This window comes from Cheilinus undulatus, linkage group 6 (genome assembly GCF_018320785.1).
Source record: "Cheilinus undulatus linkage group 6, ASM1832078v1, whole genome shotgun sequence".
Classification (NCBI taxonomy): domain Eukaryota; kingdom Metazoa; phylum Chordata; class Actinopteri; order Labriformes; family Labridae; genus Cheilinus; species Cheilinus undulatus.
In genome coordinates, this window is record NC_054870.1 from 46,965,361 (window position 1) to 46,989,216 (window position 23,856).

Here is a 23,856-nt window from a genome sequence, read left to right on the forward strand (position 1 = left end):
AAGTGTAAAACCTGATATAAAGTCTACTTAATAGATGTGACATAGTACAATATGATATATTTTGTGCTATAAGAAGAAGAAGACCGGGTCAGTTTTGGCCTTTTAAAGCAAAAGGTGAGATTGTGTGTTGTCAATGAAAGAAAAAAATGATATATTTAAAACAGTATTCAGACGAAACATTGAAATGGGCTATTTGGTGATAATCCATCATCAAATGTTTATGCGTTTGTAATTACCATCAAAATGTTTCACTATTTCTGCCCAATTTTACACTAAAAATCAATTTTAATTTCATGTTAATAAGGACATAGAACTACACAGGCTACATATACAATAGATTATAAATAGACGCTCTGAATTTAGGCAAAAAATTTAGAATATAGTCAGCTAAAAGTCTAAAAAAAGAAATAGATGATAAATTGTACATTTGCTTTATAATGAGGAAATCAAACTGGTTCATTTTGATCTGTGAAGTTGATTTTCTGCTGCCATTAAAAATAAATTCATGGTTCCAAAAAAATATCTAGCTAAATGTAACATATACTATTCTCTTATTATTAAATGTTCCTCTAAACATAATTGTAGCAAAAATGTCATCTAAACTGACATTATTTCAAAACTCCAAAACAAGGAATAATCTCATGGGAATGAGGCATAATGTCCATTTTATACATATATATATATATATATATATATATATATATATATATATATATATATAAAGATTTTTGTTTCAAAGTGTAACACTAGTATCAATAAGCTGAAATGGAGAAATTATGTAACACAGAGATATCTGACACTTTATGCCATCTTACTTTTAAAACAGTGCAGGGTGAGTCAAATTTAACCCACAAAGACAACAAACGCATTGTCCAAACAAAGAAAACACAAGGGTTAAGCATAATAATAGCAGCAACAGTAGGAGTGGTGATGACATCAGTAGAAATATAAGAATGTGTGGCATGTGTCCTCTCACGGCTTCAAGACGTAAAACCTCTCCTCCCTTGTTCTGTTTTGTCCTTAAGTCACTGTTAGCTCCTCCCTGACAGCAGCACTGGCAGTTTCAAAATGTCACACCATCTGGATGAAGACAGAAAATCTCTGGTGGAAAATTACAAACTGGTTCAATGACAGTTCTTGAATCTGCATTTAATTTTATGGTACCTTATCTAATAATAGCATTGTTGTTGTTGTAAACAGTCCCAATTACAGCAGAAAAATCATGTATGTGTCTGATTACACTGTAGGATAAATTCAGGTATATTTGGATATCAGGTAAATTGGGACAGCTTAAAAAGGCAGCGTATTTTTAAAACAGTTGGTACATTAACTTGCAGTGTATGACCAAAATCACATCTCAAAATGTGTATGGCATTACATGGGTGGGCCAACCTGGCATGTCAGATGGATTTGTTTCACACATCCATCTGGCAAACCTCCCATAGACAGTGTTTGGGAAAGGGTAGAGTCTTTGAAAAAAAAAACTCGGAGGATGATTGGATGAACGTTCTGTCTGTCACATCTTTATAGGCCAATCAGAGCAACAAAACAGGTGACATAGCCGCTACCGAGCTGCCCCCAAACTCCATAGAGAACTGCATAACGCGAACCACGGTGACTGTAGACATGTCAGTACACATCAGTACACTTTTGAAAAGAAAAGAACTCACTGCTGTTCTTTGTTCTTCTTTTAAGAAATTTCATCAAGTTCTGATAAAACTGATGCTTTAGCAGCATCCACGCTAATGTCTTCCACCATAATTGCACCGGCCTCTTCTCGCTGCTTGCCTACGTCACAACTCTGCCGCGCCTGAAAGTACTGCCCTTTGACGCTGATTGGTCCTGTCACTTTCTAACAAGGGCCCAAACAGTTCAGATGGGAGCTTTGCAAGATGGATTTGCCAGTAAGAATTACGGAAATGGGTGAATCCATCTGCTTTGCAAGGTTAAGATATACTGTAAACAGGTTAAGAAAAATGATATTGAACACATTCTTTGAAATCTTTTATTAGGGATAAAAGCAAAGGTTTCATCTACATTGACACCTACACTGATAAAACTGTGTGCCAAATTTCCAAAACAGAACTGAAAAGGTTGAGCCACACTTAGAAAAGTCTCCCATACTTAAATTTCTCACTTACAGAAAGCAGACACCTAAATTAATTTAAAAGAATAATATATTAGTTTGTGTTTTTAATGCATGACAATACAAAAATCTGCCCTGATGCCAGAATTCACCCTAAAGCAATTTAGTTTCATTTCTAAATTGTCTCTATATGATTTGAATCACGGGTGAGTGACCTGTGAAGACTCAAACTTGTCAGAAACTCATTTTAGATGTCAAAACTAGAATTCAGTTTTTTTCAGTGCTGCAGTTGTCAAGACAGTGTGTTATTGTGTAGTGGTGGTATGGAAGACAGTTGTGTGAATCTGCAGGTGTTTAGGGTACATTTCAGCAATATAGCATAAGATATAATTTGTTTTTGAAAGTGGTTTTTGGGACATTCATGATAGAAATGTAAGGAATATTTGTAATGCAGTCTCTGCAAAGTTGAATGAGAACAAATGTCCCATGCAATGAAGACCACCAGGGGCCCCCAGAACCCCTCAAATGCATATCCTCTGACACTGAGGGCTTTTGACTATGACATGCATTACAAAAACAGTGATGACTGGCTTTTAAGGTGGCCTATTTTATATGATCTTGACACTGTCTTTAAGAGTTGTTCTTCTTTGTTCATTAACTGTGTGTGATCAGATAACTGTAAAGCAAAGCTGGTGCAAGTTTCACACAGATGTCTGTGCTACATAGTGCTAGGCCTGACAAATTAATCTAATGCAAGTAAGAGTAGTTTTCTGAAAGGGAAAATACTATACAGACTGACTCCTTTTCAGTCCTTTTCAGTCCAGCAAGCTACTTGTATAGCATCAGTTCATAGCTTGATAAAAAAAAGACTAGGTCAAGCAGAGCCAGACTCATGTTGACCAGTACAGCTGCCAAAGCTGTGTTGTGGTTGTGAGATAGAGGAAGATGTAGAAGGAGAGAAACATGCATAAATACACAGAGCAATGACAATGAGACAGAGCAAAGATGCATGTATTTATTCATCTTAATAATAACAATGTTACCAGTATGTGTAGAATTATCTGTAATGATAACAGGCTGGTCATTCTAATATTGGCATGTTGATAATGCAAGGATGAAGACTGATATTGTGAATTTTAATAGTTGGGGTTGAGCAGCTTTTTTTCGTCTAACATGGTAGACGAGGGCAAATTTGTACCCACATTTAGACATCTTGATGCTAACTTTGCTGATCTGCCAAACAGTGGAGAAATGACTCAATCTCTGATTTTGAACATCAATTTGTTCATTATAAGTCATTTTGTTTTCTCATGAAGGCAACCCTTTTTCTTTTATGGCCCTCCCAGCTTGGAATAACAGTTTTTTCATGTAACACCTGCAGTTTTTTTTAAAGAAGTTATATTTTGCTCTTACATTCTTCTCTGAGCTTTTTTTCTGTAGTGTCCTCATAACCAGAACATTCTCTCAGAAGACAAAAACTTTCAGCTGCAATAAACAAAACAAAGCACTCTGAAGCATCTCTGTGGTGGGGTGTATTATTAAGTATGAATAAAGACTTGATCAGGATTTACTGCTTGCTAAAGATTATAAAGACAGTTTTGTACAAAGCATGAGTTAACAGGAAGACAGACTTTTAGACAGATTCAACTTCTTGTCAACATCTATCTCTGGGAAACTGGCCCCTAAGTTTACACAATAATGTTGAATATACTTCATTCATTCATAAGGCCAGAAACACTGGGGTTCACTGTGGCCCAGCAGCTTATTGATATGCAAGGGGCCGAAAAGTAATAGCTGCATTTTCTTGTAGGAAAATCCTTTTTCATCATAGCAAAGACAGTCCTATTTTGGCATGACAGGGCCTCTGATATGTTGGGCCCTTGCACTGTAGTGTTGTTTAAACTCTCTGATGGTACAGGGAAACTATTTTCACCCATTCTCTGTCTGACAACCAGAAACTAGGTCGACACAATCAACTGAAATCATTCCCTGCAGTCATTTGAACATTGAAACTCCACTGTCCTTTAAAACAAATGCTTTCAAGTGTGACGATTCATCTATAAGACACGACCATAAGATAACTGAGTCACTGTGACAATACTGTGAAATAAAAACAGAAGTGATGTGTTTTTCATGCACTGAAGGACTCAGAGTGGGGGCAGGGGAGGGCAATTGCTACCTCCAGTGTCATAATGTTTGAAGAAATGCTGCAAAAGTGCCCTTTAGGGTGCACCTATAGAAGGTTAACATGATAAAGTACCCTCTCAGTGGATCCTGATAAAGCGCCCTCTAGAGGACAGTTGCCCAATCAAGGAGAAAATGCAATTAAGTGCCATAAAGCACCATTTCACTGACGTTGTCTGTTGTGCATCTTGTGAAATAAATGGTTAAAAAGTTAACATTTCTTGTCTGTTATATTACGGGGGTGAAATGGTATAACGTTTAAAAGCTGAAATGTATTTTACTGCTAAGCGTAAGCTTTTCTTTAGTACATTTTTACCAAAGTGGCTGTACTTTTACTTGAGTACTCCTTCCACCTCAGATATATATATACCGACATATTAAAAATACTTGAAAATACTGAAAAATAGGCTACTGAAAAATGGGTCCACTGACTCATATGTTGTTGTTTATGTCGGCCCTTGATATATCGGGGGTCAAACCTTTTCGTTTGAAAGCCGAAAAAGTATTTTCCTGTTCAGTGGAGGCAAAAAAGATAAGAGTCTGAATTACCACTGCTTAAAAAACAACCCTTTTCGGGAACTGCATAGCTCTAACTGTAAATGACCTATCCGGGTTGCCGTAGTCATGCAAGATTGTGGCACTCCTCCTCAATGAACGTTGGAAAGATGGCGACGGCATACGCACAAGCGAGAGTTAACAGTGCCGGCGGATAGAAAGTGCTCCAAAGAGACACAAATCTGCTTTTTTTGCAAATACTGAACGGTGCAAAGTGTGTCTAACATCCCTCAGACATGCTTTAGCCCATGCACGGATAGAAACAAGAAGCCACTGCTTTGCTATGGAGCCCCCGGATCGCAACAAGCCCAGCAGGTATGTGAATTTGTTGAACAGACACTACACCATCAGGACCTCGCACTTGCCAAATAGGGAGCCGAACGTGACACTGCAGTCTGGTCTATGGCAGCGCCTGCGCATCCCTGAGAACCAGACTTCCTGTCAAATAGTGGTACGCGTGCAGTTGCTGCATTTGCAACACTTGAGTTGCAAACTTTTTCGAGCAACGTTTTAAGGTGAATTCAACTGCAAAGGTTTTCTTCCTACCTGATTCTCGGTTGCCAGGAAGGAAAGCAAAATGCTTGCCAAATGATAAGGTAACGTTACGATTTATTTCAACCGCTGTTTGTAATGCAACATGTCAGGGAACAAGCTAGCTAACGTCTACTGTTAGCTGTTGATTGTCACTTTATTGTTCACTCGCAAGTTCACTAACTGAAACTAACCGAGGTGAAACTACACAAGGTTTACAAATTGGGCTCATAAATTGAACTGGACGTGTTGTTGTTGTCTATTTGAGGTTGCTAGACCATGCATTTCATCATAATTTTGCTGGTATTAGCTAGCATTTTGCTCCACTGTTGTTGTTAATCCTCCGGTAGGTCTTGGCGCTCGTGTTGTTGTTGTCTCTCTCTGCACTGCTGAATCATTATACAAGCGAGTTTATTACAAATGTTTGTGCATCTATGATATCAGCTTTATTATCGTTGCGTGTGGAGGTCTGTTGGCTTATTAGCAATCTGTTGCAGATATTTATGCAGCAACAGCTGAGACTGACAAGCCAACGTTTGCATTTCCGTGGTCGTACCTATGTTTCTTGAACTCTGGTGTTTTAACTTTTACGGTAGTGTTGCTAACACATTTGTAGCAAATTTACCAGAATACTCTAATATTTATAACTCCCGTTCAATGATAATTATGATTCCATACTCATACGTAAAAATGACGTTGGATTACATGGCGTTAGGGCAATTTTAGATTGATTATAACCCAGTTTATCACCAATTAGTTTTATCTTTGAAGATTGTGCTTGTGAGTTGACAATTTTCCATTTGTTTGAATGTCCTCAAGGCGAAAAGAACAAAATTTCCTCTCGTTTCACAGAGATAAAACCAAATTCCAGCACTTGAAGATACTTTTACAAGTATACTTTGTACTTTAGTCACTAATTGCACTAGTATGTATTTTAACCATACTGTTTTTAAGTAAACAAATGTAAAAGTAAGCTCTAGATAACAAGAGTAAGCCATTATGACCAAATTAACTAGTAGATAATAGCCTAAACATTTAATTCACAAGCTGTTGAAGAAGGCATTTAAGGTTATTCAGGTTATATCTTTATTATATATTTTGATTCAGAACAATACAATCTGTTATTTTAATGATAAGTAGTGTCAAAAGCAGTGTTAATTTTGTCGACTAAACTATGACTAAAACTGTTGGTTGACAGCCTTTTTTCCATGAAAAAAAAAACTAGACTAAAACTAACAAAAATAGATCTGTGATGACTAAAACTAAGTTTAGTTTATGTTAAAATGACTAAAAGTAGACTAAAATGTAATGTAGTTTTCGTAGGACATTCAAAATCCATGATATTTCTCCAATGTGGGTAAATCTGTCAAAATGCAATGAATCTGTATCTATTCTGCCTCTCAGCTGTAGAAAGCAGGGACCCCAGGTTTGGCAGGATGCAGAGTACACACTACCATGCTTCTGTACCAAATTAAGGCAAGAAAATAAATGCTTGAACTAAAAGTAAAGATTTAAGTGTGAGGACTTTTTATGGACTAAAACTAGACTAAAATGTTTTCGACTAAAACTAAGAAGGGTAGAAATGACTAAAATGGGACTAAACTAAAATGCATTTCTTTTAAAGTCTAAAACCAAAACTAAAATGGAAAATAGCTGCCAAATTAACACTGGTCAAAAGTTAAAAAAACAAAAACAAAAACAGATTAACCTTGAAAGACAGCTGCATAGAGGATGTAAAATGTTTGAAACTATCTAAAATACCCCCCCCCCATGTAAATGTTTGTAATATGCAGTTGAGACAAGAGTTTGTCTGCAGTTTTTGAGCTCAAAAAGAAAGAAGTTACCCAGATTTTTTTCCATTGCATCATAACAAGTGCCAATATCATTTGATTTCAACTGTCATATTAAACTTTAAATTCTGATATAATGACAACCCTTTGCTGCTGGACCTAGTACTTTCTTCTCAGCTTGCACAAACATTAAGTTCTTTTATCGTGACTTCTAATGACAAAGTCCCAACAAGGAACAAAAACAAGCCAATTTTTCTATTTGATGATTCATCAAACAGCATGTTTTCACTCCGATTGCAAGGTTAGGGAGTGATACATTTCTTCAGTCTTACAGGGGAATTCATGCACAGAGAGACTCATAAATTGTTTGTCCTATACACATCTCTTTTATCAGAATTCGTTAATGTTTGCCCCTGACCGCTGACAGACAGACCCTCAGGAATCTGCTGTTTTGTCTTCCGTCTCTCCTCCCTTTCTCCTCCGTGCATACAGTCGTGTGTCTGCAGAGCGAGTGACTTTGAGGGTATTTATCATGTTGGATCAGCTTTGTCATCGGCGTTAATCCTGGTTTCGAGCAAATAGCTTGTTTCTTTGTCAGTAATGATTGAGTGCCAGCCAGTTGTTATTCCCCTGCACCCTTGAGGCCACTCAGTGCAGGGTGGACACACAAACAGCTCTAGGGATTGTGCAATACAGGGCCTGTTACTGTAATCGTTGTCCAGTGGCGTTGCACAAAGAAAAAGACTGAGATGTTAACCTTGCTATCCCTGGAATAATGTCAGTGTCAATGGATTTATTGTAGTAGATAAAATGGCATTTTTTTAGTTTCATTTTCATCTACAGTGTGCATGCAAAGTTTTGGGTGAAAGGTCGATGATTCTCAAAAGAGCTCAGTATATGATGTTGCCTTGTTTATGCAGAAAGCATGCATTTCTCTTAAGACTTAGTTTGGTTGTGCAAGATAATTAGTTACAAAATGGTGTTATTACATCCAAAATTTAACAACAAAATAGAATAGCACTTTAATCAAGTTAAAACTTGGGAGTGAAAGGAACAACCGTGCAATGTGCAATCACAAGTTTAAAAGTTTTAACACTGAAAAAAATGTAAACAACACATACTGCGTCAAGGCCTTTTAATCCATCCAAAATTCCTAGTCAGAGTTCTGCTGATTACGCAGAAGTTCATGCTTTTGCAATTGCCTAATTTACTTCATTCACACAAAAACTGACATCCTGTTTTCCATGTTTACCATGTCTGCAAATGTTCTTTAATAGTTGCATTGGTTGCCCCTGAAATCCTCCTGAGAAGATTGTTCAGTTTTATCTCAGGAGGCAAGACATGAATGAAGAAGAATGACATGAAAGTGGTGGACAAACAGAGTCTGCTATCCAACGCTATAATGAGAACATTTTCCTTTATATCAATGCTAGGTTGACATTTTTATGATATGAACCAGGGTCTAAAATTACATACTGGCAAAATGGAAATGTAATAAAGCTATTTTATTATGTACACAGAAATTGCTCTGGAGACGCCCTTTATATTTTACCCTGAATATTTCCGGCCGTATTCACATATTAGCTCATACCAACCACACGTGGAGGGGAACTATGCACAAGAAAGGAAGTCAGGTCTGATTTGAACCTGGGGCACCAGCGTTGAGGAGCACCTCCTCCGTATATATGATGCAACCTTACTACAAGGTCTGACTTCTCTGATTCAAAAAATTGAATAAGATTGTGTTAAGTTTGTAGATCTTCATTGCTTTATCGTTTCTTGGGATTTAGTTAATTTGCAATGTGGCATTTTGTTATGCACTAGCACAGTTTATGTATAATCTACTGCTGTAGGGCTGCACAGTATAAGCAGCATGAATTTAGTATCAGCAGATAATAGCTTAAAACGTAATTATCGGTATCTAAAGATATGAAGAAATGTATTTACAACCGATAAATTGGCTGTAACTATCGTTTACATGTAAGAATAAGTTCAAGGCAAGGCCAACAGACCTAAGTCAGCTCAAGTCTTCTACTTTTTTCATCCTTATTTCTTGTAAAATGTGTTCTTTGGACGTTTTTTTTCTTTGCTCATCCTTTAACTTTAAAATATAGACTGAAGTTTTAGGTTTGAACTACATATATTAGTATAGGAATTGGTATGAAATCGGCATTGGCCAAAATGAACTTGGCAAGTCCAATAACTTGCATCAGCAGTGGCTTTCCAAATTTGTCAAATGCACACCTAAGATCAAACCAAATCTTAGGGCATACCCTATTTATTGAGACATAGATAGCCTCTTTAACACAAGTTACAGTTTGGTACAGTTGTAGCAGTAAGGTATGGTGATAAAATTTTCCACAGCACACTTAGACTTGTGTTAGGGCACACCAGTCTATGTCTGCACCAGTTGGGGACCACTGGTCTACAGTGCTTGTCAAAAAACATAATTTTGACGAAAGAGTCTCTTGCACTTCAGCCCTTCTACAGGTGGAGGTCAGTGCTCTCAGAAACGACCAGTTACAAAAAATAAGATTTTTCAATGGATTCTTTCTCACATCCAAATCTGAAGAAGAAACTGGAGCACATAAGACAACTTTTTCAATTCAAAATTGATGTGTGCTCCAGTTTCTTCTTCGGATTTGCCTGTGAGAAAGAATCCATTGAAACATCTTTTGCACCTAAAAGAAATTCATCCTTCAATACAAAAAATTACTCTGTGCTTTTTTCAGTACAGCAGCAAAGAAAGTCCTAGGCAGCCTAATTCTGGCACAGAAAAAGTCACATATACCCACACATTTGGAATACTGCTAATAGTAAGTGAATGAAAGCTATAATGTGTTGGATTTTAGCAGGAAATAATAAACAGAATCATATTAAAATAATCAAAAGGTCCTTTATGTACTGCAACATATGCACATACTTAAACATTAAATGTAAGCAGAGGTCAAACTGCACCCTCGCCTGAGAAAGATGAGTTGTGTGATTGCTCTGTAATTGAGGGCCGTCACTATCGTTGCAAGTACAGAGGTCCTTTGTCAACAATGCCTCGTCCTTTAATTCAGTCTGAAGACATTGTGTCCCAATAGCATTCCAGAGATTTCAGGATGTGGTGTAGTGTGTGCAGTAGATAGCAGCCCAGAGCCCCCGAGACGCTCATAGGCAGAACTCATTAATGCCTGCATTTGTCAGAAGCACAGGCTGTGGAATACAGATGGACCATCCGGTACCATTTCCTATCTGCATCCTGTGTCTGCCCACACCTGCTTTAGAGAAAGCAGAGCTGCTCGCACATTCTGTCACTCTTATCTGTTATTTCCTTAGAAACAATAGGATCTTTGTCACAGTTAAACTTCAGCAATTGATGTTACTAGCATGCTGCAGGAGTAAGATTGTTTGAATTGATGAGAAGGAAAAGGGTTGGTTGGTTGTTTCTGCAGAATAATGTCATTGCTGATTTGCACAAGTGAAAGAAATACAAGCTGGGACTGATAAACTTCGTGCTCATAACAGTTCTAGATTAGATTTCAGAGGCAGAGCAGACTGCTGCCTGCGCTGTTTATGATGCAACTTGCATAAGGTGAAAAACATGTAATTACACCATTTACCTCATGCTGCAGCCAGCACTCTGCAATGTGTGTTTACAATTAGATGCATTCAGATTATGTGTATCGTGGTTTATGAGCTCCAACTGTTACAGTAAGGTCTGTTTTTCTTCTTCTGAGGATGTTCAGTAACCTATGAAAGCCAGAAAGTAAGCACAGCAGTATTAGTCTTGCTGATTATAAAGAAAGTGCTGTTTGCATATAGGATTCTGTTCTGCAGAAACAAACTCCTGCTGCTGTGCAGTGCTGTGCAGTATGCATTGTAGCTGTGTGTAGGAGAGATTGGGAGGTCCACTCCTGGCAGTGTCACACTGTTCCAGAGAAGGGTGGGGTCAAGTATGTCGTGTTCATTGTTCCTGAATTCTGTCAGCCTGCGAAACAAATTCTGATGGCTGCATCAGCTTTGCCAGTTCACAAGGGATTCACAACATGCCACAATAAGGTTTATAGAATTTTTTCATTCTACAATACATTTCAATCCTGCATTCTTTAAGTAACACAATATCCATTATATTCAGTTTTTATAGTAACCCTTTTTAGCAGGGAGGACCCACTGAGACTGAGGTCCCCTTTCCAAAGGTGCCCTTTAGTGGTACAGAAACAGGGCAAACACAAACATAAACAAACACAGTTAAAAGATAATTACATGCACACAAGAAATGCACAATATTGGATTTTTGCTGATAGTCAACTTGGATAATGCCAAGAATATGATACAGATATACACTTTACCTTAGTGTCTGTTGCAGACAGACAGGGAACTAAGGAGAGAGGAAAAAAGTCCCCTATTCCCATGAATGCTTTCCTAGTCCCACACTGTAGACTTTTTACTGTGAGTTTCACATCATTGCACAAACCCTGATGCTTGTAAAATGTCCTTAACAAGAAAATTAGAAAATACAGCTCTGTTTACCCCTTTTCTAAATGATTAATGATAAGTCAGATGAAGTATTTTAAGTGGGGTTCCATTATTTTTAAGAAAATCTTATTTTGCCCAAGTTTTGTATATTCATTCACCCTGTGCAGGTTGGAGGCCAAAAGTAACTCAACTATCCAGTTTTAGATGCCCTGGATAATTCAAATTCTGGTATTGTGACACCTCTACATCAGAAATGCTTACTTCTGCATGCATGAGCAGCACAAACATTCATCCGTGCACAAAGAGGTTTCGTATTTTCATTGCTTAGTTAGGCTGAAATTAGCAGACACATCCTTACAGTAGGGGGGTAATCAAAATCTGGATTTAGCCTACTGAGCATTAGTTCTACCAGCATGACCCAATTGGGGGAGAGTGTGCTCTTGCAAAACCTTTCTCCTCCTTTCCTCTCTCTGAAAAAATCCCCTTTAGTTTGGGTATTGTGAGCAAGTGTGCTCACCAACCAGCTGTGTGCTATTCAGCTGTGGGCCTCACAGGCCACGTGTCACAACCATACAATAGCGTGCCCCCTCCTGGTACAATAGTGTGGATGGGTGGTGTCAGAGGTCAGGCCCCCCTGACTCTGGCAGCCCTTGGTATCACTGCTTCAGTCACTATTCAGAAAAGACTCTCGATTTTGTGCTGTTTATTATGCACTCAGTGTTTCTGCCTAGGGGCTCTAGCATTCCACTGGCCTTTATTGGAGGCCCAATGAGCCATCAGATGAGCCATTGAGACCAGCCAGACACCATCTGCAGTGATAATTCAGCAGTGGCAGCCAGGCAGAGACAGCTTGAGGACCGTAGTGCAGCTATGGTTAACTGCAGGGCATGCAGGCCTCTTTCTCTGTGCAGCCTGCACGTAGGTTCAGGAAAAAGGCAAAGAATTCAAAAGAGGAATTTGCACAGTCTTTGCTGCAGCACAATCTGTGCTTGAAGTGCGTCATGGCAACCAAACAAATAACCAGCAGTGATGGCGTCATTGGTTCCGCTGTCATTCCTTAGCGATTCAGTCATGCATTCTGCACAGAGAAGTGTCTTTTTTTAACACTTGGTCTCTTCCCTCTCACATGCATGTACTATTTCTATCCTCAGACACCTCACACGTTCAGGAATGTTTACAAATGTGCAAAGAACCTGATCTTACGTGTGATAGACACAGTGGGAGGTTTGGATACCTGTCACCAGTTTTACATTGCAAACGCACAGCGATTTGTCTGTTGTTGTTGTGCTAAAAGGCTTATTGAACCACACAAGATTGCTTTCTGTGCCTTCTCGTGCTTGCATACTGAAAAGATCACTGTTGTGCTGTGCTTCTGCAGAACAAGCCCCTTCACAATTTCTTACAGAATACTCATAAAGGCTCTAGTGTTCCACATGCAAAAGTTTTTCTGGAACTTCCAGTCTGTAGTGGTTAAGATGGCTGTGCTAATTATGCTATTCTTGCACTTTTTCATCATGAATTCTTGAATGCATCCTGAATCTTGTTGCAGGGTTTGCAGCAGGTGTCTGTTTGCCTCACATGTAGTTTGCAGCTGCTCCCAAGGGACCCTGTGCGAATGTAAAGAAACAGATCCTGCAGAGGGGCAGATGGGCAATACAAGTCTGGACTCTCACTATGTGGTTCCTTGCAAAAGCTTAAGCAAGTGATTTCCTGATTATCCCCCCTCCCTTAACACACACACATGCCCCCCCCCCCCCCGAAAGTGTGTGCCCCTTTTCAACTTTGTCGGCACAGAAGCTAATGGGCGCGTGTTGGGGAATGTCTTTCATTGAGATGATTGATGGGAGGACACATGGTGAGCACCGCACAGACCGCCCGTTTCGTGGCCTTCCTCTTCTTCCTCTTTTTGTTTTTGTTGGCGGGGTCAGACCTTCCAACCTTTCACTCTAATCCTATTAAAAACCCCTCAGAAAAGCATTAGGGGAAAAAGCCTTGACATTGTAATCTGGAAAGACGTGCTGCTTGCACTCCAGTTTTTTCTTCTCCTTATTCACCAGATGGATGTTTTCTAGTGATTGTAGTTAGGGATGCATGTTACCAGATTTTTGCCGATATTTTAAAAATCATTTTGGCTGATACCGATATTCAATTACATTTTTTTCCACTGTAAAAAACGCCAATTCCATTCTGTACTACAATTTTTTTTTATATTGGTAGTCTATTTTTTTTTTTGAGACAGAAAAACATTGATTTTCATTAGAAATGAAGGATGCATTTTTTTTTTCAAATACAGCCATACATTAATGAAAAACTTACAGTAATGTCTTTGGGTTGCATGTGCATTTCATGCTACATGTATTTTTAGCAGTACAGCCAAAGTCATCTGCTGACACTGAGCTTCACAGTGCAAGAAAGAAATAGCTTATAAATTTAGATTGATTCTCCTAATTATTCAACCAGTTTACAGGATGGCTTCTTGAGATGCTCCTGACAAAGTGCTTTAAATAACAACAACAACAAAAAGAAAAATTCTTGAATGCAAAAAATCTAGCTGTAGTTCAGAGCTTAAATGTGCTTTTAAGTTTTTGAGACTCAAGATGAACAAAAGAAATACAACTTCAACTGAAGTAGTTCTAATTCTGCTTTAAACAGCACAAACTAAATAAACAACCAAGTTTAATGGGCATTTCACTGTGAACAGCTCTGTAGCAACCGTGACACCTTCATGTACAGCCAGAGTGTGGGCGTTGCACGGGAGACTTGGCACACAGAAGTCTGTCATTACTTTTGCGATGTTTCGCGTACTGTCATGTAGCACAACATGCGCGTTCTTTTTCTCTATTTTCCATATCTGAAACATGTTATCAACTGCGGCTGCTGAGTGATCATTCCTGTGAGTGCAGGACAGGCTTTTTAGGAGTGAAATTCTCATCTATTCACTGAGGCAGTGAGGCTCAACATGCTAACAGGACGGACACTTGATGTCCATATATCCATGGTGAAGCTAATATGTTTAGCGTTAAGAACAAAGTTTTGCTGTTCAATTAAGGCTATAAGCGCCAGCTAGGTATAACATAGTGGGGCTTTAATGCATCATTAGCCCGTGGAAGCCTGTATAATCCACCACGCTGAAGGACTGATTATCAAGAGCTGTAAATTCAATGATTTTCCTGTTCAGCTCCTTACCTTTAGGTGGTCGCTGCTGTATTTTTTAGCTTTGTCGAATTACTTAAACAGAGGCTGTTGACGAGTATTCCCTAGCTCGAAGTTTTGTTGTTCTTTATCTTAAGAAAGTCCTTGTAGTCATCAGGGTGATGTTTTTTAGCATCACACGTACTTTACAAGCGATGCAAACAGCTACTTTGCCGTCTTGTTCCCACACCTCAAACTTCACACACACACCCGACATGTTCAGTTTGTTGTTGGCGCACATCCGGCGTCATTGCATGCGTTTGATTATGACGTCACATTATCGCTGCTTTCTGCAGAACTAGATCCATCATATTCTGCTTTGGCTTCTTATTATCTGAAATTTGCAATTAGATTTTTGTTATTCTTGCAGGTGTTGGCATCTTTTATTGCTGAAGATTGATAAAATAACATGAAAAAGGCAATGCTGTCCTGTATCAGCACTGTGTTTGGTCCACAAACTTCTACACACTTTTTGTGAGTCACCATGCTTTATCATGACTTAGCAGACAGAGTTAATGAGGGTTACTATTTCTCCCTCTCTGGTTGAGCCATTATGTTTACCTAGACCCAGAGAGGGTGCCAGTAGAGAGCCCACAGCTTATTATCCAGTGTCTGGAGGGCTGTGGTCATGCACAGAGCTTTGCTGCCGTACATTCAGGAGGCAGCCAGTCAGGCTCCAGAGGACAGACGACTCGTCAGTCTGCAGTTGGTAGATGCAGACATGCAGTCTAGTTGTAGTTTAGCAACTCGTTTGCTGTGGCATTAGTGGAGATTTGCTGCATACTCTGTTATGGGTACAAACAGCCCTGCACTGTTTGACCTTGTGCACACATTTCTCTGGTGTCCTTGTGTTGAGACTGAAATAGTTTCATAATGCCAAAGCAAGGCCTTGCTTACTGTTAACATCTCTTTTAGGTAACAGTTTCAGTTACAGTTGCAAAAAGACATAAAAGTATTTTTCAATTATATGACCAGCACAAACTGTTTCATGCAAAAAGTTATGCAACTGTTGGCTAATTGTTCCCAGCAAGAAAGTACAAAGACTGGGCAGAGTTTGAGACAAGCACTCATTGGATTCTTCCTCATACTGACAAGATCTGTAGTTTGTTTTTTCATTTGTTTCATGCACCTTTCTTTGCAGATTCACTAATTACTACTGTGTTTCAAAGATACAGTGTTTTCACAGTGTATTTCTGCAAAAGCACTCCAAAAAGCTTGGTTGTCATAATGCCTTGAGACATTCATATTCATACTGCAACAGCATGATTTTGGATGTCATGATCTGTCAATTCACAGCCTGTTCTGGCATTGTAGGAGCATGAGAGAGCACAACACAGCACTGCATTTCCTCACTGGATCCACTGATCCCACCTCTTTAAACACTCTGTTATGGCCTACAAAGAAGGAACAGAGGAACAATCACCTCACCTCCCATTATGTCTCTGCAACATCATAGTGAAAGCAAAACATCACGGGAGTATAAATATCACCCCCCTGAAACAACTGATTTCTTTAACCTGAAATGTGTGCCATAATGCCTTACTACACTAACATCCAAGAGTCATTTTTTTTCTAGAACAGTTTGCAAAAATCCTACTTTCCTAATTTTGTATAGTTTTCTTTTCTAAAATGAGCATGACATACAAATGATCATTGTCTTTGATATAACAGTTTATATTGCATTTGCAATATGAGTCAAAATAATCACAGTTGTATATTTTTTTAAAATCGACCCTCTCTTGCATCAAGAACTGCTTCAGTTCCTTGCAGCTACAATTGTAGAAAAGAATGCTGGAAACACAGATTTTGGTATTGACATGATAGCATCATGCAGTTGCAACAGATTTGTCGGCTACACATCCAGGATGTAAATCCCCCCTTCCACCACATCCTAGATGTGCTCTATCAGATCTGGTGACTTGGGAGGTCACTTTAGTGCAGTGATGTGTTTTTCAGGTTTAAGAAACCAGTTTAATATGAGCTTAGTAACATGGCAGATATCCTGCTTTAAGTAGCCATCAGAGGGTGGGTGCACATTAGGATGGGCATGGCTGGCAACAATCCTCAGTTATGCTGTGGGGTTTGAATGATACTAAGGGACCCAAAGTGTGCCAGAAAACACCCCCACAAAATTGCACCACCACCATCAGACTGAACTGTTGATACAAGTTGGGGTGGATCAATGCCTTGCATTCTTGTTGTTTAAGCCTCAGTTTCCTGGTCTTTGCTGACAGGAGTGGTACTCAGTGTGGTCTTATGCAACTGTAGCCCATCTGGTTCAAGGTCTAACTAGGGCTGGGAAATATGGCCTGAAAATAATCTCATATTTTCTTACACCAAATCTATTTATGAATTTAAATTCCCCTTTTTGGGATAAAGTATACATTGTAAACATGCCTTCAGAATTGAAATATCTACTTTCAGGGAAGTATTAAGTGTTAAGAGTATCATGAGGAATAATGTTGCATTTTATTGTATCATATATCAATTTTAACTACAAGGTTTACCTTTGGTATTAGGGGTGTAATGGTTCACAGAGGTCACGGTTTGGTTCGTTCCTTGGTTTTGGGGTCATGGTTCAGTTCATCGATTAAAAAAAACAAACAAAAAAAGTTCCAGATTTACGATTCTAGATTTCCCTCCCTTATTATTTTTCTTTCTTTACCATTCTTTGTAAACCAACTTGTGAGTGGGCAGTAGGTCAGCATTTGTTTGAACTCCAGGACATCTCCTACATACCTAAATGCATTATTTGCTGCTATATGATTGGCTGTTCAGAAATATTTGATAAATGACTTGACTAGCCTTCAATTCTTATGTGCATTTAGTGCACTACATAAGGGATTTTGCAAGATTGACATTTTTGAGTTAAATGATAGAAGTCTCCAAAACACCCTGCTGTTCTTCAAAGCACTCTTGAAGTGATTTGGCCCAGGCTGGTACTTTGATCTTCTTGTATTTAAATCATTTGTCATTACTTGTTTACAGGCAGGCCAAGCCAGGGGAAGATGCATCCCAACAGAACTCTGTGGTGGATGAATCCTGGGACTCTCCCAGTGAGGAAGAGGAAGCTTTATATGGTACATCACCTCCGTATACCCCACGTCAGATGAAACGCATGTCTGGCAAACATCAGAGGAACAGCCAGGCGAGGAGCTCTGGGAGGTCTCCCAACAAAGGTGAATTCATTTTGACCTGTATGAAAATATGTAAATGACATATCTGACCCTTTTCGTGTGTTGTACTGACTGGGCAGGTGTGTTTGTTTTTATTTCAGCGGATGTGAGTCCCTCTATGCTAAGAGAGAGTCCCAGGCCTGCAGAGACCCCTGAGGAGCACAGCTACAAGCAGGGCAAGAAGCAGAGGGCCACACTGCGCTCCACAGAGAGAGATCACAAGAAGACGTTTGAAGGCTCCTTCATGCTGGATCCACTCTCAAAGTCTGGTCCTTTCAGTGCCCTTAACATGGACCCCAGGAAGCACTACCTGAGCTTGGGCTGCAGCAGTGGCAAACAGCCCGTGTCGATGCCCTTTATGGTGCGGACACACCGTCAGACTTCCCGAACAGACTGTCCTGCTGACCGCCTCAAGTTCTTTGAAACTCTGCGGCTGCTGCTCAAACTCACGTCTATGTCCTCCAAGAGGAAGGAGAAAGAGCAGCGAGGCCTGGAGAACATGGCCTTCATGGGCCACAACAATGAGGTCATCTGGTTGGAGCTGCAGGCGTGGCATGCACGGCGCTCCACTGGAGACCAGGACCTTTTTCTTTTCACAGCCCGCCAGGCCATACCCGACATCATCAACGAGGTGCTGCACTTTAAGGTCAACTATTCCAGCCTGAGAGGGGCCCAGTGTCAGGGGTCTCAAATGTTTGAAGGGGACTATCAGAGCATCCCAGATCTAGTCAGCGGAGAGGAGAGGGAGCCTGCTGTAGCAGAGACCAACCACTGTGGAGTAGATCCCTGGGGCTTCAGCGCCTTTAACTCATCAGCGATGAACGTGGCGGAGCCTCTGGGCTCTGGCGCTGACTGCAGGGAGCACCTACAGCGCCAGCGGCTGGCTTTTGAACAGGTGAAGCGTGTAATGGAGTTACTGGAGTCAGTGGAAGCTTTGTACCCCTCTTTGCAGGCTCTTCAGAAGGACTATGAAAAGTATGCAGCACGAGACTTTCAGGGCAGGCTGCAGGCACTCTGTCTGTGGCTCAACATCACCCAGGACCTAAATCAGAAGCTGCGTGTGATGGCCACAGTACTTGGCCTCCATGATCTGTCCCGCATTGGTTGGCCCATCTTTGAAATCCCTTCCCCTCGCTGCTCTCGTGGAAATGAAGAAGAGGAGAATGAGGAGGATGAGGAGAATGACTCTACGGCCACTTTTACAGCTGAAAGTGATGCAGAGGACAGGGAAGTTGAGGAGGAGGAGGTGGGTTTGGGACATGTAGCAGATGGAGAGTTGTCTCCATCCCTGACTCCTAAATTTGCTCGATTGTTGTCAGAAGATGAGTTTCTCCCTACTGCCTCTGCAATAAGCGCAGAAGCAGCAGTGGGTGGGGGAGTTTTCTGCCCCACAGCCATCTATAGACCGTTTGTGGATAAAGCTCTGAAACAGATGGGACTGCGTAAACTGATCCTCAGACTGCACAAACTGATGGACCGCTCGCTGCAGAGGTCCAGAGCAGCACTGCTTAGAAACACTCCTGATCTGGAGGTGAGCTGATCGTTTCTTTAACTGCATACTTAATGATAACCATGATTTATCATCGACAACTTAAAATTAATTTAAAGGTTTTATTACAGCAAAATCCTGGTTTAACAACACAATCATTTTACCCTGCGGAGATTAAACCATGATGAGTACATAAAAGATGCCAAACTCTCAGAAGCACTCACGCAAAAACAAGCACATAATGAGTTTATGTCATTGGTAACTTGGCAGTTTTACCCTAAGCACAGTTTAATCATTTGAATATTGTGTGCTTACAGGCACATGAAAAAACAAGTATATCCTATATCAAGATGAAAACAAGAAAGGCCTGAATTATTTCACTTTATTTGTAAGGAATCTAGAATATGTGAAGATCAGTTTGAGAATTAAGTTGTGGAAGAAATTAGGGCTAAGTGAAATTTTTTACAACTGTGATGGTGATGCTTGCAGGTGTAATAGTCGCATCGCAGGCAGTGGCGGCTGGTGCGTTTTTTTGGGGGGGGGCTACAACAAAAACCCGATTTGATATGTTATGTATGTAGGGTACATCAAAAGATGTTACTACACTGAGAGTTAAGTTATATTAATATGCCATTTTATATCTGCATTTGTTTGGTTGGTGAATAAATATTAGAATAAGATGGCTATAATAAGGGTCATCAGCAGCCACAAGTAACTAACTCCTATCTCAGTCAACTTAAATTTTTTTAACTTATCACACATTATCAACTCAATACATGACAAAATTATGTTAAAGAGCTGACTGAATGTTTATTTTAAATAGAAAAATTTACAGAAGGCATAAAGTGCAAGTAGTCACTGCGTCAATAGTGACTGGTTGAGTAAAAAATATATATACCAGACCTGAATGCAGCAAAAACGCTTAAACCCACAAAACTATTTTTATTGATTGATTTACTTACTGACTACTTAATATTAGTCACAGCTTTGTTGTTTTATCCTGACATCTGGCCAGTCAGGTCCAAGCTCTTCTTTGTCCTCCTCTCAAAACGCCTTATTCTTAAACACTCCACTGAGTTTTCTTATTGCATTTCACTGTCTTCCTAGCATCTCTTGATGAGCTAAACAATGACTGCAGATGCAGTACCTGGCAGAAAGCCAGTATTTACCCCAACGGTGCATGACTTCCTCTGTGTGTCTCAAATTACGAAGAGTATGTCTCTGCTGCCACCTATTGGCGTCTGGTGAGTGGTTAGTGATAATCCCTTCACGGTGCTGTCATGTTGCGCCTAGAGGGCTCCTATCTCTTGTACTGAAGAGGAGCGAATGCGCACGCACTGCCTTAAAACGGCACTGAAAGGAAGGCTCCAGGCACAGGAGCCCTGCGCCACAGGGAGGAAATAAGTGAACAGGAAGTAAAGGCAAACACTGAGAACGTTCGTAATCTACTGATTTATTGTACATTATACATTTAAATCTCTTGATAAATCATCTTTATGCAGTTATTGATAGAGTTTATCTGTATTCATATTAATGTATTGATATTTAAAGTAAATGTTTAAAAAATTATTCAGTGAACTTCAGATCTGTCCTCTCTTTGTGGAGCGCCCCCTATTGACCAGCCGCCACTGATTGCAGGACATGCGTTGGTAGTCATGTGACCTGAAGCACACTGTGCTGCCACTTCTGTGCTTTGATGAAATCCAAAACCACAAGTTTCTCATTTATATGACTAATCTACAATAAAAGTCTCTCCGATGTCACATAACTGATCACATGCAGACAGAGTCTGTGTGTTTCCCTCTGTTTGAGCTGCAGTTGACACTGCTGCTGTCACAGAATCACCAGCATGAAACTCAAAGCAGACGCTGAATTACACAAGGCTGAAGTGAAGTTAGTGCACTCTTGCTAACAGCAGCACCTTGACTTAGTTCGCTTCATTACCAGACTGTATTGTGTGACAGTCACAACTGCTGAACAGTGAGCATGATGGTTACACTGACAGAGCTGATGGTGTTAACTAAAAGTAAATTTGGACATCATTAGAAATGGTTGATTATGTTTGAGTAAGGTAATAACAAGAAACATGTTGAAATATGTTTAAAAGAGACAAAGAAGAGCACCAGTACAGTTTACAGTTTGTTTTACCTGTATTGTACCATTAAAATGCAGTAAGGACTGACTGTCATGCCCCAGCTTTTTTGGAATTGGGGTTGATCATGTGTTTTGTAAAGATAAAGGCAACTACAGTCATAACTGCTCTGAATGTGGTGAATTTGGCCTAGCATAAATGCACATATTGTTCAAAAAGAGTTTAAACTCCCCTTTTTCCCTGGGTTTTGTCTTTCAGGCAGTACACCTTTTTTAAATGCTTATTTAAGGCCAGATCAGACAATGCGATTTTGTTGTCTTTCGTAATTGCCCCATGTCAGACTATGCAACAAAGAGTTTGGTCCTGTTTTGGCTGACACTGCAAGTGTAATCAAGACCTATCATTATATGCTGTCACATTGACTGCCTCTACAACTATGTGCAGGCTTCAGTCCTGCAGTCCTGTGCAGAGATCTTCACATGGGCAGGTGCTCAGAGTTAAGAAAGGGTAAATGAATCAACAACAGGTCTATTATTAAGATTATTAAAAAAAACTGTAACAGCAAACTATTTTAATGAAATATTAATTAAACCAGATGAGGTTTAAAAAATATAATGCTATTTTTTAATATATATTTTAAATAGACGACCACGTAGAGTTTTCTACGGGTGGAGCATTTATTTAAAACGTAAATAATTGCCAACAATTGTGATTCTTTTATCATGCGTTGGTCAAAATCTTAATGATAATTAAATATAATTGGTTGTGCCGCTTTACTTATTTGTGTGTTTGTAAATAGCTACCATCTTTTTAGAAATGCTGAGCTTTCACCATTTCGTTGAGCTCCGTTAGGATGTTACCACACACCCCTCTGGCTGCAAATGCACAAATAATGGGAGCAGTTCTTAAATAATTGAATATTCTTCTGATGTCCAGAGGCTGAGCAGGCAGACTGAGGAGGAGGCACAAGTTGTAACATTTTAATAGAGGCCTGTTTTTGCCCAATTGTTTGTGTAGCAGTCCAGAAGATATTCATCTTTATTAGCAGAGGTAATCTAAGGGCTAGGTTTGTGATATCTGACCCATGACAACAAAAATGATATACTGAAATTCTCTAAATTGTAGGATAATCTCATATAATGAAACTACACAGTATTTGTTTAATTGAAGAATGTAAAATGTCTCAAAAAATCAGGAGAAAGTCTTAATTTTTCTAGTAGTAAAGGATGTTTCTCGTCACAGTGACTGCCTCGACAGAGCTGTCACAATGTCATTCAGCAGACTCTTTTGTCCAAAGTGACATAATTACATAAAAAATAAGGCAGCATGAACTGCGACTGGAAGCTAGAGGTGGGCAATATGGTTGCCTAAAACTAAACCCAGCAGTCTAGTCCATCCATTCAGGCTCAGAGCTTTGATTACCTTAGTGTTATCTGAACTGATGCACGCTTGACGAGCTCTGAATTGTGGAGAAGGGGGTCACATTGGTGAGCTGCTGGGCCACCTTTTCTCTCATTGACTTGTACAACTCTGGCAGGGAGTTTTCAGATAAAAGCACCCAGGAATCTTACTTTGGGTACTTATTGGGGCCATGTCTTTGACGCCAGATGACAGATCCAATACTGATTTTTCTTCAGAACTAAATCATCCATGTCATCTCAAACTACCATCTCTCGTAGGCCTGTGACAATAACAAATTTTTCTGGACGATATATTGTCCCACAAATTATTGCCGATAAACGATATTATTGTCAACATTATTTTGAGACCAAATTAACCAATAATGTAATGATAATATATCCTAATAATGCAAGTACACACTTTCAAATGCAATAAACTTTTATTTCTCATGAGTATTTTTTAACATTGTAACTGGAAAGTCAAGAACTTTTAAATACCCTAAATAAATAAAACAAACACACCATTTTGCGCGGTTCCGTTTGTATTTACTTTGTCGACCAAACGCCTCAGTGAGTGTTGACTGTCAGGACAAAGGCTCTGCATCTCTAAGTGCAGTTTTTTTCCCCAGCTGGGAAAACTGGGTCGGGTGGTTCCATTTTAGGTGGGCGTGCAAGTTTTTTGTGTTGCCTTTTTTTTTGCCACCACTTTTGAACAAATTTGGCATACTGGCTCATCCGTGTTGATGGGCTCACCTTGCCCATTCGGTTTGAAGCTGAAATATTCCCACACCGGGGCTGTGGCATTTGGCTCTGCAATCATCTTTTTTCCTCCTAATTTCTACTACATTACCTTGCGTTGCTCCTCAGGCTCACTTGCTGCATCCTGTGTGTGTATGC

At 39.7% G+C, this 23,856-nt stretch overlaps 1 protein-coding gene across 3 annotated transcripts in view; it reads left to right on the plus strand.

Annotated features, from left to right (window-relative positions):
- Window positions 1-4,940: 4,940 nt before the first annotated feature.
- Window positions 4,941-23,856, plus strand: part of map3k4 (mitogen-activated protein kinase kinase kinase 4) — a 49,034-nt gene continuing 30,118 nt past the window's right edge. For 2 of the 3 annotated variants that reach the window (XM_041789616.1, XM_041789618.1), the window contains exons 1-3: window positions 4,941-5,140; window positions 17,791-17,981; window positions 18,080-19,509. In XM_041789616.1, the coding sequence (XP_041645550.1) occupies window positions 5,109-5,140; window positions 17,791-17,981; window positions 18,080-19,509 (1,653 nt within the window). In that variant the 5' untranslated portion in view covers window positions 4,941-5,108. Of the gene's footprint in view, window positions 5,141-5,265; window positions 5,422-17,790; window positions 17,982-18,079; window positions 19,510-23,856 lie in introns of those variants that run through there. The other variant, XM_041789617.1, reaches the window with a different exon arrangement.